Genomic DNA, 15,024 nt, shown 5'->3' on the forward strand with positions numbered 1-15,024 from the left:
GCGTCCACACGCTGGCTCGCTCCAATGTATTTCAGTCTCTCCCACCACAGGACCTTGGCTCATACTGTTTCTCTGCCCAGAAAGCTTTCTGCACCCCACCATTCCGGGAATTGTTCTTTTCTTCCTCGTTTCTACAAGATACATTAGCTGCTGCTTCTGCTCCCTCTTGGATAAACTGATGCACGAATGGTGGAAGGGGTGAAGGATGATCACTGCCCCTATCTCATTCTTCTTCTATAAAATAATTTTCCTCAATTTGTATTTATTTTAAACAAAGTAAAACTTATTACCATATATATTCCTCAGACTAAATAAAAGAGAAATTCCATTTCTAAAAAGTATGAAACCATGAAGCTTGAAAGTACCTGATCAAAGCTCTTACTAAGCCTTCTGAGGTTGGCTAAAAATAGCCACAAATTCTTTGCAACAACTCTCATCAAGAAGTGAAGTGTATTTTCCCACTCCTCGAATCTGTGTTGGCCTTGTGACTTGCTTTGACTAACAGAATGTGGTAGAAGTAACACTGTGACTATTCTAAGAATAGGCCTTAAAATGCTGCTGTCTTGTGAACAAGTCAAGTTAGCCTCTAGAGGATGAGAAACATGTGGAGAGAGATCTCAGCCATCCTAGCCCACCCAAATGAAGAATAAGCCAAACTGACACCAGGTGAGCAGAGACAAGCTTACAAACTGATTCCAGCTCAAACTGCCAACCCACAAAATCATCAGCAAATAAATGATTGTCATTATAATGAGCTCATTTGTTACACAGGAAAAGCTAAACAATATACCTTCCTAATCCCAGTTATCCAATAAAGATCTTCTCACTGACTCATAGTTTAAGTGGTTCTAGAAGAAATATTATCAGGGGTAATACACCTTTCTCTATTCTGTAAGTCACAGAGAATTTACTAATTCAATAATACTTGCAATGGCATGTCATCCAATGTGTGCTAGGACAATAAGATGCCACATGTATATTCACAAGACTTTGTACTATAATGTAGCAGCCACCCATTTATGAAACATGTGTATGTTATCTAATATTGAAATAGATAAGTTAACAATTATTAATGGAGTATGTTAAGCTTTACAGCTCAAATGTACAAAATATCATGCCAATTGACCCCGATGAACTATGTCATAATCCACAGCCTGGAGGTTAATAATATTCACCTCAAGATTCAATCAAAGCCAACTCAAAACAAGGGAGAACACATAAAAGACAGAAAAACTGACTACCTGTAGGCCAAAATTAATGCCATGCCATGCCACACATCTGTGTCATGTCCCCTGGATTGCTGACTATATGACTAGTCATGGCTGACGTGAACCAGGTCAGGTTTTGGCCATCTCTAAACTGAACCTGGAATTGCAACCTTCCAAATGGAGATGTTGCTGCTCGCCTCTCCTCTTCTGGACCCCATTTCACAGTGGAAACAATCACAAAGCAAGACTATTTTCCTTTCCGTCTGTCTGTCTCTTTCTTTCCTTCTTCCTTCCTTTCTTCCTTTCTTCCTTCCTCCCTCCTTCCTCCCTTCCCTTCTTTTTTTCTTCTCTTCCTTCCTTCCCTCGCACCCACCCTTCCTCCTTCCTTTCTTCCTTTTTTTCCTTCCTTCCTTCCATCCTTCCCTCCTTCCTTTCTTTCTTCCTTCCTTTTTGTCTTTCTGTCTTTCTCCTCTAGCTAAGTATCTTTTACACAAAAGAACTCTAGCTTTCCAACTTTCAGCTGTGTTGAACTTGTTGCCTCACCATGAACAAACAGAAACTCCTCTTCTACTTGTGATCCGAAGCTCTAACTTGATTCCGGTCTATTAGCAGGATCTTGATGGAATAGAAATAGGCCTTTTAAAGCTTGCTTCACCCCTATTTTCATCAGCATAATAGTATTCGCTGGAGAGCAATAGAAATGCAATATTGTTAGAAGCCGCATGGACTTGTTGGCAGGATGGAGGAGAAAAGGAACATCGGGTGGATGGGAAGGCCTTCCCATTGTGGGAGCAAGCACACACTTTTCAGAGAGAAGTGCAGAGAAAATCACAGTGGGTTTTTAGATACCTTAGACAGGTGGGCTGGATGTGTAAAAAGCAAAGGCAAGGTTTCAGAGAGAAAAATGTTATAAGAACAAAAGCATCTAAGCACATTGTTGCCATCTTATCCAGTAACTGTGCTCCTTGGTGTTTACCCACATGAGTTGAAAACTTACATCTACACAAAAACCTGAACGTGAATGTTCATAGCAGCTTTATTCATCATTGTTAAAACTTGAAAACAACCAAGATATCTTTCAATAGGTAAATGGATAAGCAACCTGGGGTACATCCATAAAATGGACACTGGTCAGTGAAAAAAGAAATGAGCTATCAAGCCATAGAAGACATGGGGGAAACTTAGATGTATATTGTTAACTGAAGGAAGACAATCTGAAAAGGCTACATACTATATGATTCCAACTATATGACATACTGGAAAAGGGAAAACTGTAGAGATAGTAAAGCAATTAGTGGTTGCCAGGGTTTGAAGGAAAAGGGGGTAGTCATGAATAAGCAGAGCACGGAGGATTTGGGGGGCAATGAAAATATTCTGTATGATATTTTAATGATGGATGTCTTATTATACATTTGTCAAAACCCATAGAATATACAACACAAAGAGTGAACCCTAGCGTAAACTATGGACTTTAGTTAGTAATCATGTATCAATATATTCTGTAAACCTAAAACTTCTCAAAAAAATGAAGCCTATGAATGAAAAAAAAATGTCATAAGAAAAGGGTAAGGCTGTCACATCTGAAAAAGGGCTATGTACAGGGCCCACATATCCATGAAGCCCAGTAGGCACAGGGTCTAGGGCCCATAATACTTTTAGGGACCATTAAGATATTTTAATTTTAATTTCTCTTAAAGTCAGAAAAATAACATGAATATAATAATAAATATATAATCATGAATCCAGTCCTTATACCAATGCAGTCATAAAATATAGTTTTAAATATTTTTTAAAATATTTAGAAAAATGGAAGAAGGGGCACCCAAAGACAAAAGTGTCTACGGCTGACAAATGTCATAATGTGGCCCTTGCTGTGTGTGAGTGAAACATAACCCCCAATGAGCTTGGAGGTGGGCCTGCTCCATGGCTGGAGTTCAGCTGGAAAGGACCTAAGAGCTTACTTAGAGAGCTAGTATGTTAAAAAAAAAAGAGGCAGCCTGGGGCAACTTGTTTCAGAAGAAGTTTGGGCAACCAGACTGCTGGAAAAGAATTAAAAAGCAAATCAGAAACTGCATAAGCAGGAATAAGATGGAGGGGTAGCCAGAGTATTTTCTAATTTGGATAAGAACCCGGGCTGGGAGGAATTAAGGCATAAACGAATAAACAAACTACAGCTACATTCAGCAACGTGGATGAACCTCACAAGCATACTTTTCAGTGAAAGGAGCCAGACACAAAAGAATGTGAAGCATATGGTTCCGTTGAAACATTGAAATAAAATTCAAAACTCAACATCTCTATTTGTCAGTTACTCATCCAAAATGGGGATAATAATAGGATCTACCTTCTGAGGTTGTTTTGAAGGGTAAATGAGAAAATATGTTAACCCATGTAATGTTAGGTGGTACAAGTCCTGTTAATAATACTAATGATAATAATAATAATAAACCATGAAGAGAATTGTGCTGAATTCAGAATAGCCCCTCTCCTCATCTGATAAGGAAGACTTCTTTTCATTTGTTTTAAGCTGAGTAAGACTTGTGCCTGGATAATTCTTCCCAAGACATAAATTCTGAACCATAAATTCTCATCATGGAAATAAAACTTTTTTTAATAAGTGAAATTAAAATTAATTTCTGAAGGCATGAAGAAAAAAATGAGTTGGGATCAACTGCTTCTGGCAGATCTTATCCACTTTTCTGAAAATTTTCTGTGTTACACTTCCAGCTTACACTGGCTTTCTCCTTTGTTTCACTCTGACTTCTATTTGTTTCAGGATTAAAATCCACCACATTTAGGATTTCTTCTTTCCAGCTCTCAGCTGGGTTTAGGGGAGACTCGCTAAATGTCACAGTGTAGGAGCGGTGCCTGGGGTGGATCACCATCTGACACTGGCTTCCCCTGAGATGTGACTCATATATCTGGTCCCCAGGTGTGCTCGTCCCTTTGTGCAGTCATTCCAGATGTCCGCATCCCCAACAACTCCCTGGCCTCACAGCCCACTCTGTAACCTCGATCCAGCTCCCCTGAATATGATGTGCAGGTTGTGTATGTCCACATGACAACCTCCACAATCCCAGCTCTGAGACATCTGTGGGCTCCCCGGTTCCTTCTTTTCAGCCAGTTTCCCCAGGGGACTGAGTAATCAGGCTGCTCTCCCAGCTCTGGGCTGGGGCTCATGGGACATCCTGAGGCCACCCTCGGGCCCACTCACCTGGACACCACCTGCAGTCATTGCCACTCTACAGTTCAGGGGTCCAGGAGCTTCCATCCCAGACTTGACGTCTTCTTCCCAGCCTCACCCTGGGAAACGGGGCACAGTTATCCTCCGCTTTGAGACTTCCCAACTTAAGTGGGTGAGGGTGCTCAGGTCAGGCAACCCCAAGATGCACCACTCTGGTATGTGGATTATTTCGAGCTGAAGGCAATAAAGGCTCAGAAGACTCAGGAAGAACATTTAAGCTTCCCTTCCCAAACTGTTTAAAAAAATTTAACATAAAAGGAAGAAGGCGATAAGAAAGACACCAACAAGCTCATCTTATCAAAATTCTGTCTCTCCGGCCACATTCTCTATAAGTTGCCCTGTAAATAAGTGTCTGACAAACATTCACATTTCTCTCTCCATGTGAATTTTCTTCCCCTGTTATGAGAGGTTCGGGGATTCGATCGGAGATGTAAAAGACACTTTCCACTCCAAACAAATGGACTGAAGGTATATTTTATTATATAGAGGATAGTAAAGGCGATAGTCTGCCAACAGATCCGAATAGATCAAATATTAAGAGGGAAAAAACATCAGCCCGACTGGAAAGGGAAAACATCCACATCGGCTGAAGAGAAATGACACAAATCAACCGGAAAGAGAAACACCAGGTTGACCGAAAAGAGAACACATCAAATCACTTACTTCATATCAAATCAATTACTTCACATCAAATCAATTACTCACAATATCCACGCCCCACTGCCGGGAGAGTCCTGTCAATCGACGCGGCTGGGCAAGGATCACACGTCCTGGGAAAGGTGTCCCTTCCACAGGTGGAACTCTCACCAGGTCTCAGTTTCCAGCAGTTTATATAAGCAGTTACAGAGTTTACAGAGCAAGCATCTAGTGTTCCCACGCACAAATGGTCATCAGTGGCATACGTGCACTGAGCCCCTTGGCTAACGTCCCAGCCCAGTAGTTGTGTACGTGCATTGTTCTCTTTGGTTATCGTCTTAGCCCGGCACAGATGGCCAGTCCATCCCATGCTACGACGCTCCAAGAGCCTTGAAATGTTACAACTTGCAACTCTCTCCGTGGGAGAAAGGCCTGTTCCCGGGAAAAGGCCAGTTCCCACCACACAGAAAGCAGGTTTGTATTTCTTTGTGTGCTGGTGGCTATAGGTCAATGGGGCAGCCAAACATGGCTGTACTCATGTCAAGACATCCCCTCTGAAATCCCAAACCACTATCGCCTCCAACACCTTCCACGCCTTTAGCTACAATACTTAAGCAAGCAGCTTAGACAGAATGATGAGTTGCTCAGCCCTCTGAGTTTTTCCCATGTATACATGTTATTTAACTTGGTAGTATTTTCTCCTGCTAACCTGTCTTTTAATTATTTGGCCAGCCATAAGAACCTTAAGGGAAAGGGTGAAGAGTGGACTATCCCTCTCCCCAACGTGGGCATCCCCAGATATGCCCCCAAATGTTAACAATGATTATCTCTAAATGTGAAAATATGGATAGTTTTTATTTTCTTACATAACCTTTTCTGTAGTCCGTACTGATTTTTCTTTTTCTTTTTTACAAAGATCGTATCTATATATGACTTCTATAATATTAAAAAAATGAAAATTGTAAATGCTTTATAAATAATTTCTGAAACATCACAAACAGTGGCATGCATTGTTCTATAAATGACATTGGGAAAAAACTGAATTTTGAACCATGGTTCACATGATAAATTAAAATAAATTTCCTTTGACCACATACTCCCACTTCTGGAGAACTAGCCTAAAATTAAGCAAAATGTTCCCATTGCTTTACTCACAATGATGTTCTTTGAAATACTACTTATTTATAATCATAACAAACTGGAAACAACTGAAATATCTAAGAATAGGGGAAATGATAGAACAAATTATAATATATCCATGAAACAATCTTTTATGACCATTAAAAATGATGTTTGACAGGAACCCTCATACACAGCTGGTGGGAATGCAAACTGGTGCGGCCTCTATGGGAAACGGTATGGAGATTCCTCAAAGAATTAAAAATAGAAATACCCTATGATCCAGCTATCCCACTACTGGGAATCTATCCAACGAACCTGAAATCAACAATCCAAAGAAGCTTATGCACCCCTATGTTCATTGCAGCATTATTCACTATAGCCAAGAAGTGGAAGCAACCTAAGTGTCCCTTGAATGATGATTGGATCCAGAAGATGTGGTATATATATATACAATGGAATACTACTCAGCCATAAAAAAAAAAAAGACAAAATCGTCCCATTTGCAACAACATGGATGGGCCTGGAGGGTATTATGTTAAGTGAAATAAGCCGGAAAGAGAAAGACAAACACTGTATGATCTCACTCATATGTGGAATATAAACCAATGCATGGACAGAGAAAACTGTATTGTGGTTACCAGGGGCTATGGGGGTGGGAGGTGGGCACAAGGGGTGAAGGGAGACATATATATGGTGATGGACAAACAAAAATGTACCACCCAAAATTTCACAATGTTATAAAATATTAAAACATCAATAAAAAAATAATGTTTGATATAAAAACAATCATAAAAAGAGTTTTTATAAATGTATAAAAAAGTTTACTTTGTGGTACTAGGTTTAATTTATTTTGTAGTATTTAAGCATATGCAGTGTATTAAAAATATATATGCACAGACAAAAAGCTAGAGAACAGTGCTCTCACAATAGTATCTTGAGTGGTAAGAACACAAGTGATTAATATTTCCTTATTTGTAAACTTCTACATTTTCCAATTTTTCTTATGTATCGTTTTATGATAATAAGTTTCTTTTAAAGGAAGTCATAAAAATTTAAAAGTTCATTATAAACACAATTATTGGTCAAAGCCCCAAATCCTAAATAAATGTATGAAGATTATTAGCATCTAAAGATCCTATCCAAGTGGTTGAGAGGTAATGTCTATGCTCTGGGGGAAAAAATGTACAACTATAGAGCAAATAGGAACAAATTAAAATACATGGACACTTTTATTTTCTATTTATTAAACTAGCAAAGGAAAACAAAAATTGATAAAATTAATTCATGCATTTTGTAGCAGGGAGGACTTTACACATTGTGGTGTTGAAAGTTCATTAACATTACTCAGTCTTACAAAAGGCTGTAAGGACTTCCTGTTCATGCCAGGGCAAGAGACGACTGCTTGCCCCCAGCCTCCAGCTCCTCCCTCCGCACCAGGACCGGTGTCCTGCCCTTGACCAGGGCACAAGACATCTACCTGCTGGCTCAGAACCGTGTCTGCACTCACCATGCCTGGATCCCTGGAACTCAGCACCAAGGCCAAGATGCCCATCATGGGCCTGGGCACCTGGAGGGTAAATATACAAATATTTGGAATGTGCATCCCTCAAGGGGCTTTGGGCATTTTCTCTCCTCTGTCGGTAGGGAACGCCCAGAGGCAGGGGTCTGGGGAGGTGAGAGTTTGGCTCTGGAGCCAGGACTGAGGTTGCTTTCCTTTCTTAGGGCTGGTTCAGGCTGCAAGTCTGGCTTTTTCCAGGAATGGTGAGAGTTTCACTAACAATTATCAAGTTTTTCCAGGGCAATTTCTCTCCTAGCCACCTTTCCCTCTAAACTCTCCTTGGCTCTAGGACACTTAAAGGGTCCATGGGTTTGCTGCTGCCTGGGTGGCTGAGAGGAGGGGATGCCAGGGCTCGGAAGGCCCTGGCACTTCTCACCGCTCAGCGTGGAACCTGGGCTGGCAGCACCAGTACCCCTGGGAGGGAGCCTGTGAGAATGCAGAGTCTCAGGCCCCACCCCAGGCTACTGAGTTAGGATCTGCACATCAGTGAGATTCCCAGGAGGTCCTGGTGCACAGTAGAGTCTGAGAAGTGCTGAGACCACAGGGAGGATGGACCCAGCAAGAGGAGAGCCAGGGTGGGAGTCAGGAGCTCAGCTTCCTAAGGTGTGCTCAAGTCAGCTGGCAAAACCCAGACAGGCACCTTCCAGTGCACAGGAAAGCAGACTCCTGAGCCTCTCCTAGGGTGATGTTTCCCCATCACTTCCTAACTGCCTTCTTTCTCATTTCCATCAGTGACAGTACCATCCTGACTAGTTACCAGGAGCAGTCCTTGCATCTTCTTCTCTTAGCCCTCTGTTGATTCTCTCCCCACTGGCTCTGTTCTTCTATGAACCTTGTCTTTCCCATCTCTTCTCCAGGGTTAGAGAATAGGATCCTTCTGTTCCAGGACTGGGTCATTCTCAGTGAGTGTTCTTGGTCAGTCTGGGTGAGCAGATCAGTCCCAGATGGATTCAGTACCAGTTTCTCTTACTTGAACAGGGCTGTTTTGCCCCAAATCAGAGCATTGCCCTTGATACAGATGTGACAAATAATTGCTTCCAGGTCTCCAGTGAATCTGCTCACCCTGTATAAACTGAACAGAAAATTCTTTTCAGAAGTAAAGATTGTGAAGGGAGCCATTTTTAAGATGTGGAGATGATCTAATTTTAAAGGATCCTGTGCTTCTACCTGTCAAGGTAACAGAGGGTGTGGTGACCTGGAAGGGCACCCTGGGATGCTTCTGAACATGTTCATTACTTTACAATAGAAGAGGTTTTAAAAGGTTTTGTGAAAGATCAGTATTAAATGTTTTTTTCTCATTGTTTGGCTTGGTTAGGTTACATAGAATGTGGTATTTCTAATGCTTTTTTTTTTTTTTTTTTGCATTTAATGGGAAAAGAAACTCCATTCTTACAAAGTTTTCTACTTCTCCTTGCTCTGCCACAATAATTCTATAATGGCGTGCACCCTTGACCCTTGGTGTGTGCCAGGCGCTGGGCTAAAATGGTACGTTCACTGTGCACTTAGTCAACACAACAACCTCAGGAGGCAGGTTCTATTCTTATCCCCATTTTGCAGACAAGGTTTAGAGAAATTAAGTAATCTGCTCAGGCCACACACCTAGGAGGTGGTGAGCCGGGATTTATGCTGGATAATGGCCATTTGGGGCAGTCATCTGAAAATTCCTCTGGGTGATTGCAGAATCCATTTGTCAGCCTGGTCTTTAGAAAGGGTTGCAGTAGGGCCAGCACTCTCTCCCACACACCTGGAGACATTTCAGGACGAGAGGGTTAAACTGAATTAGAAGGAATGGGCTTTTAGCCACCACAGGACATGAGGCCATAATCATAAAGTTAATTCACTTTCTTTCCTTCTCTTTTGAAGAGTTTTCCAAGGTGTGTTTTCCTCCCAGGTGTCCTATGGATAATGGGACCCCAGTGAAGCCTTGGTTTGGAGGAGCTGGGTTGTGTAGGAGAGCCTGATGAAGGTGGTCTGGGGATGAGAGTATGTGATGGTCTTCTCTTTTTCCTTTCAGTCTGCCCCAGGCAAAGTCAAAGAGGCTGTGAAGGTGGCCATTGATGCAGGGTACCACAACATCCACTGTGCCTATCTATATGAGAACCAGAATGAGGTGGGGGAAGCCATCCAAGAGAAGATCCAAGAGAAGGCTGTAAAGAGGGAGGACCTCTTCATTGTTAGCAAGGTACATGGGGCTCCTTTGGGAGGAGGGCTGACTTCAAGGCAGGCGGAAGTATTTGGACTTGAGAGCACCCAGAAGTCTGCCAGCCTTCCCTCTAAGTGCTCACTTCATTTCCTCCAGCCCTCTTCCTTGCTGCCTTTATAATGTCCCTGGACACAAACAAATCCACACTCTAGACCAGTATTGGGATGTGGAGACACTACTGCTGCTCCGCCTGTCTCAATGAGGCTTTCCCCTAGTGGGATGGCTCCACTGAGCCATGGCCATGCCCTTGGCCTCCCTGCTCCCCATCAGTGGGATCCATCTGCCCTGTGGCACTCACAGGGTAAGGGTGGAGTCTGGGAATCCCCACATTTCAGGCACTGTGGTCTCAATGGCTGTAGCCCAGAGGTTCTCAACCAGGGGTTATTTTGGAAAACTGCAGGAGCATTTTTTATCGTTACATACGAAGTTCATTTTAGTTCAGTCTAGTAAATGGTGAGTTACAAAATGTTATTAAACAAATTGGAGGGAGTCAATTGAGAGAGGAATGAGAATCACTGGATCTGTATTATAGCCTTGCTAAAATGTACTGGTTACAGGTACCTGGGAAGTGCATGCATCTGATGGGAGAAATAGACCCCACTGTATGCGGTAGTTGAGTCTGGATAGACTCCTTGTCGACTCATCACTTGGGGGCCACAGGCTTGGAGACATAGGAGTACAGAGAGAGGACCGTCTGCTCCCAAAGGCTTAAGAATGCTGGACATTTAAAAGCTGAACACAGTTCCTGCCCCTGAAAGCCTACAACCTAGGAAGGGAATGACACATGTAAACAAATAGGAAATCAGTGCCCAAATATGCTAAACAACATCAGAGATGTATAGAACACCAGGAGAGTTGAAACAATAACTTACCCTCAACATGTAAGAATGTCACTGACTTGCTGAGCACCCAGGTTATCTTCCATACCTGGATCACCTGTCTTAACCAACTTTGCTATAAATGGCCTGCCCCCGGCTTAGATCAAGGTGTCCGTCAAAAAGCAGGAGAAGGAGTGTGACGTGGCGCTTTCTCTCCCCAGTACTGACGTCTCACTGTTGCATCTCTGCAGTTATAGCCCACCTTCTTCGAGAGACCTCTAGTGAAGCAAGCCTGTCAGAAGACCCTCAAGGATCTGAAACTGGACTATCTGGACATCTATCTTATTCACTGGCCACAGGGATTACAGGTTTGAGCTACTCTCTGTCCTAGACTCCAGTTCCCAAGCGGGAGCTGGAGAATAGCAGCTGGGCCAGGCCTGGGGGCTGGGCAGGCTGAAGCAGGAGGCCTTGCGCTTCATGACTTGAGCTGCAGGTTGTGAGGAGGAGACGATGGGGAAGAAAGGTGCTGGTCTGGAAGGGAGGCCGAGTCCACGTGTGGCTGCGGAGCTTGACCGCGGGCCTAGGTTCTCTCTCAGCTGCATCTGAGAGAATCAGGATTTCTGGCAGCCCAGGCAAGCTGCAACTGCCACGTCACCATGGTCCTGATTCCATGCCAAGCGTCCCCCCAGGGGGCTCTTACATAACGATATTTCAGGGCTAACCCTCGTGTGAACCACAGCCCGCCCTGGGAGTGCCATCTTGGAGAAAAGCCCAAGTGTGGTCATGCTGGAAGGTAGCCAGTCCTCATGGAAGAAACAGCACACGTTACCTGGGGCTCTGCTCCTGCCTACTCCTGAGAGGGGAGAAGGACATGAATTCCCAGCTCCCTCACCTCGTGATCAGCTAGGGGGATGATAGCGTGCCATCCCTAAGTGCAGGCTTCTTGAGGCTGCAAGAACAGAAGTTGGCCAGTATCTTCCCCCAGTAAGCCACTCTTTTGGGAGCTAACCCTTGTCTGGTGATTTTGAAATTGAAGTTTGCCCCCAAGTGTGTATGGAGACTGGGTATATGAAGTTAATGCCCATGGTGTTGATGGCAGCTTTTGGAATGTGCTAATTATAGATTTTACAATCAGTCTAGCAGTTTCTCAAATAAAAGAATTTATATAATATAGTAGATTGATTTAGATATTTTATTAAACTCACAATCTTGAAGTTTGTACCCTAGAACCTAAAAAAATGGTATGAAATGTGGGTGTAGAGCCCGAGTTAAGATCCTGAAACCCAGTTAACAGAACCAAATGTTCAGATGCACATCGCACTAAGCTTTTTGTTCTGCATTTACAGCGTGGTGAGAACTTTTACCCCAAAGATGATAAAGGCAAGATCCTTACCAATAAAACAACATTTTTGGATGCCTGGGAGGTAGGTTCCATCTTCCTCTAAGTGTGCTGGAAGTGAGAACTTTCTTCAGTCATCCACAAGGGTCTGCACTGTGTGAAAGTGTCTGTGTACTTGATGCTGTTTCATTGTTATTCTCTAATTCTTTGAACTCCGTCCTAATCTGTTTTTGCTTTTAGGTCCATCTGATACTATTTATATTTTCAAAGGCCAAGACTGAGTCCTCCGATGAGACTGGGAATATAATATACCTCAACTTGGAGGATACACATGCTGTTCTCAAACTAGGGGGAGGGATTTAGAACAGAGATTTCACCCTAGGTTTGTGTGACTTATCTGAGTAACCTAGGGTAAGTTATTTAACTTTAATAACTCAGTTCTGCCTCTTAAAAAAAATCTCACAGTACATATTAATTATATATATATCTTTTATGATGTGTAAATTAAGGATTAAGATAGCCAACATCTATTGAGTGCCAGCAACTTTAGTCATGGAGTTGATTTAATCATTCAACTCTATGAGGCCAGTACTATTGTCAATCCCATTTACTAAGGAGGAAACTGAGACCTAGAGAGGTTGGTGACTTTTTCAGGTCACATAGCAAGTGTGTGGAAGAACTGGGATTGGACCCAGGTCTCTCTGTTTCAAAAATCCAACTACTGACACCCTTAACACAGTGGGTGGCACACAGTGAATATGCAGGTCCAAACATTGGGGCACACGAGTGCCCGCTTCTCAGATCAGATAATGACCTGTTCCACATAATTCATATTCAATATGGAATTAAGGAATGAAAGTCTTTCTCTGATAATTTTTTTCTGAAATCATTGTGTCCTCTTGCACATGCTAGTAGAGAACCAAGTGAATGAACAAGTTGTAAATGAGAGTGAAGAAAACTCCTAGAGTTAATTGTGTTATTTGTCAACTTTCAGGGTGGGGACACATGTTGTTCTGTTTGTTTTGTGTTTTACAGCTTAAAAATGTATTAAAATGAACCTTTCTAAGGAGCATAGAATTGTTATAATTAAATTCAATGTAACTTTTCTGTGGATTGTGTGTTCAAAACTATCTGTAAGCACAGAATTCCTGCTGCTTTGAACTTCAACAACTAGCAGTAAGATAATTCAGATAGCAAAACTGGAAAGGGTAATGAAGCAGAAAAGTAATCATTTTACAACGGCAAGGTTAGCAATCCTGTAAATGTATTAGTAAGGGAAATTATCTTTGGCAAGTAAATCTTTAAATTTGCCTCATAACAGCGGAAGGCTGTTAAAACCAAGTATGGAGAAAACTATCTAGATTTCTATGGCTGGATTTTTAAGTCTGTCATGAAGCTCTCTGGGTTGTATGCAGAAAGGAAAAAAAAAAAAGCAAAAGACTAGCAGGCATGATAAAGAGTCATGACGAGGATCTTCAGTATTTCCACTGGATTTGCTCCATAAGCATATGTCATTTGCAGGTAGGTTCTACAAGTAAGTATTAGGAATCGTAAAACAGCAATGATTTATGGAATTAAAAGTCATACTAAATAATCAATTAGTGGAAATATATTTCATGAGCAAGAGACTATACATACATAGAAGTAAGTCAAATAATCTTGGGAAAATCTTATGAAGGCATCAATTTGTCATACATTCCGCTATTTTGATTACACAATTAAATATGAATCCATGGTACATGTGACAGAGCATCACTGCTGTCCAAGCCATGAGGTGGTTGAGCCCACATACTAGAAAGAGGGTTCAAACTACAAGTTGGAAAATGCTGGGTTTTTGGGGTGTACATGTTCGTTTTTACCTTAACAACCACACAAGTCATTATCCAACCACATGGTCTGAAATACCTGTTTGATAAATTCACTAAAATAAATTTATTAAGCCTGAATCTCAAGAAAAGATATTACTTTCTCTTGGCTAGTGACAAAATTATAGCCATGAAAAGAAACTCGAATTCTGGTACTTAACTGTAAAAAAAGTCAACATATTTATTTTCCTACCACGAACAACCTCCTGTGAGATCAATGTTTCAAGATCGATGATTTAGTGAACAATGTAATGGTTTATGTGCATGGTCTCCACTCAATGAATGCTTTATTCCTGAGAAAGAGAAGTGTGCTAAGGCCTACAGATTGTCTAAAATTACAGCAGACTGAGCCTTTGCATTAAAGGTGATAAGAGGGCTCTGTCATCTATATGACCCTGGTAAAACATGAGTGCTTACCTATCTTAGGAATTATTTGTTGTGAGATGTGGAGACTAGCAGACCTTAATGCTGGTTCCGCAAGATTTTTTTGCCCTAGCTTTTAGGATGAGACCAAATGTGGCAATTATGTCATCGTTCTCTGCAAAAAGTACCCGATTTTCACAGTGCCGTGTCCTTTGAGTGGATTTCAGAATAACTGCTAAAGAAAAGATTTTGAAGGCATGAAAAGGTTTTGATGACCATAATCAGAGAGTCTAAGATGAAACAGACAAGACTGAACACATAAGCAATAAATGTTTACGTGGAGCTGCAACTCTCTCAACAGAAACCTCCTTGACTACCCTGAAGCAGGTGGAGGAAAAAAGTGTAAAAAAGTCAAGATGTGTCATAGACTCAACTGCACCTTATCTATGACACACAAAACTTTTAGATTATCTCATTACCCAACTCAGGAATTTCAGGCACATTGTGATCTCATCAATTCTAAACTCTTTTGCCCAATTTGAGGACCTACATCATTTATTCTAGTGGTCCTCAACTTTGGCTGTGCATTAAAATCACCGGGAGATTTTTAAAAATCTCAATGCCTAGGTACATCCCAGACCAGTTCGGTGAGACATTCTGGGGCTGAA

The 15,024-nt window shown here is 41.9% G+C and overlaps 1 protein-coding gene across 1 annotated transcript; it reads left to right on the forward strand.

Moving 5' to 3' along the window:
* Window positions 1–7,718: 7,718 nt before the first annotated feature.
* On the forward strand, window positions 7,719–14,595 carry LOC147918276 (aldo-keto reductase family 1 member B15-like). Its single transcript, XM_087434321.1, has 5 exons — window positions 7,719–7,784; window positions 9,783–9,950; window positions 11,047–11,157; window positions 12,136–12,213; window positions 14,497–14,595. Exons 1-5 carry the CDS (start codon window positions 7,719–7,721, stop codon window positions 14,593–14,595), a joined length of 522 nt encoding a protein of 173 aa, XP_087290447.1.
* Window positions 14,596–15,024: the final 429 nt, after the last annotated feature.

Source organism: Ceratotherium simum, chromosome 1 (genome assembly GCF_057802395.1).
Source record: "Ceratotherium simum simum isolate JZ-2026a chromosome 1, ASM5780239v1, whole genome shotgun sequence".
NCBI lineage: Eukaryota > Metazoa > Chordata > Mammalia > Perissodactyla > Rhinocerotidae > Ceratotherium > Ceratotherium simum.

Coding starts and splice junctions, on each gene's coding strand:
- LOC147918276 (XM_087434321.1), top strand. CDS start 7,719: ATGCCTGGATCCCTGGAACTCAGCACCAAGGCCAAGATGCCCATCATG. Junction 11,158..12,135: donor ACTGGCCACAGGGATTACAG/GTTTGAGCTACT, acceptor CTGCATTTACAG/CGTGGTGAGAACTTTTACCC. Junction 12,214..14,496: donor CATTTTTGGATGCCTGGGAG/GTAGGTTCCATC, acceptor CCTAGCTTTTAG/GATGAGACCAAATGTGGCAA.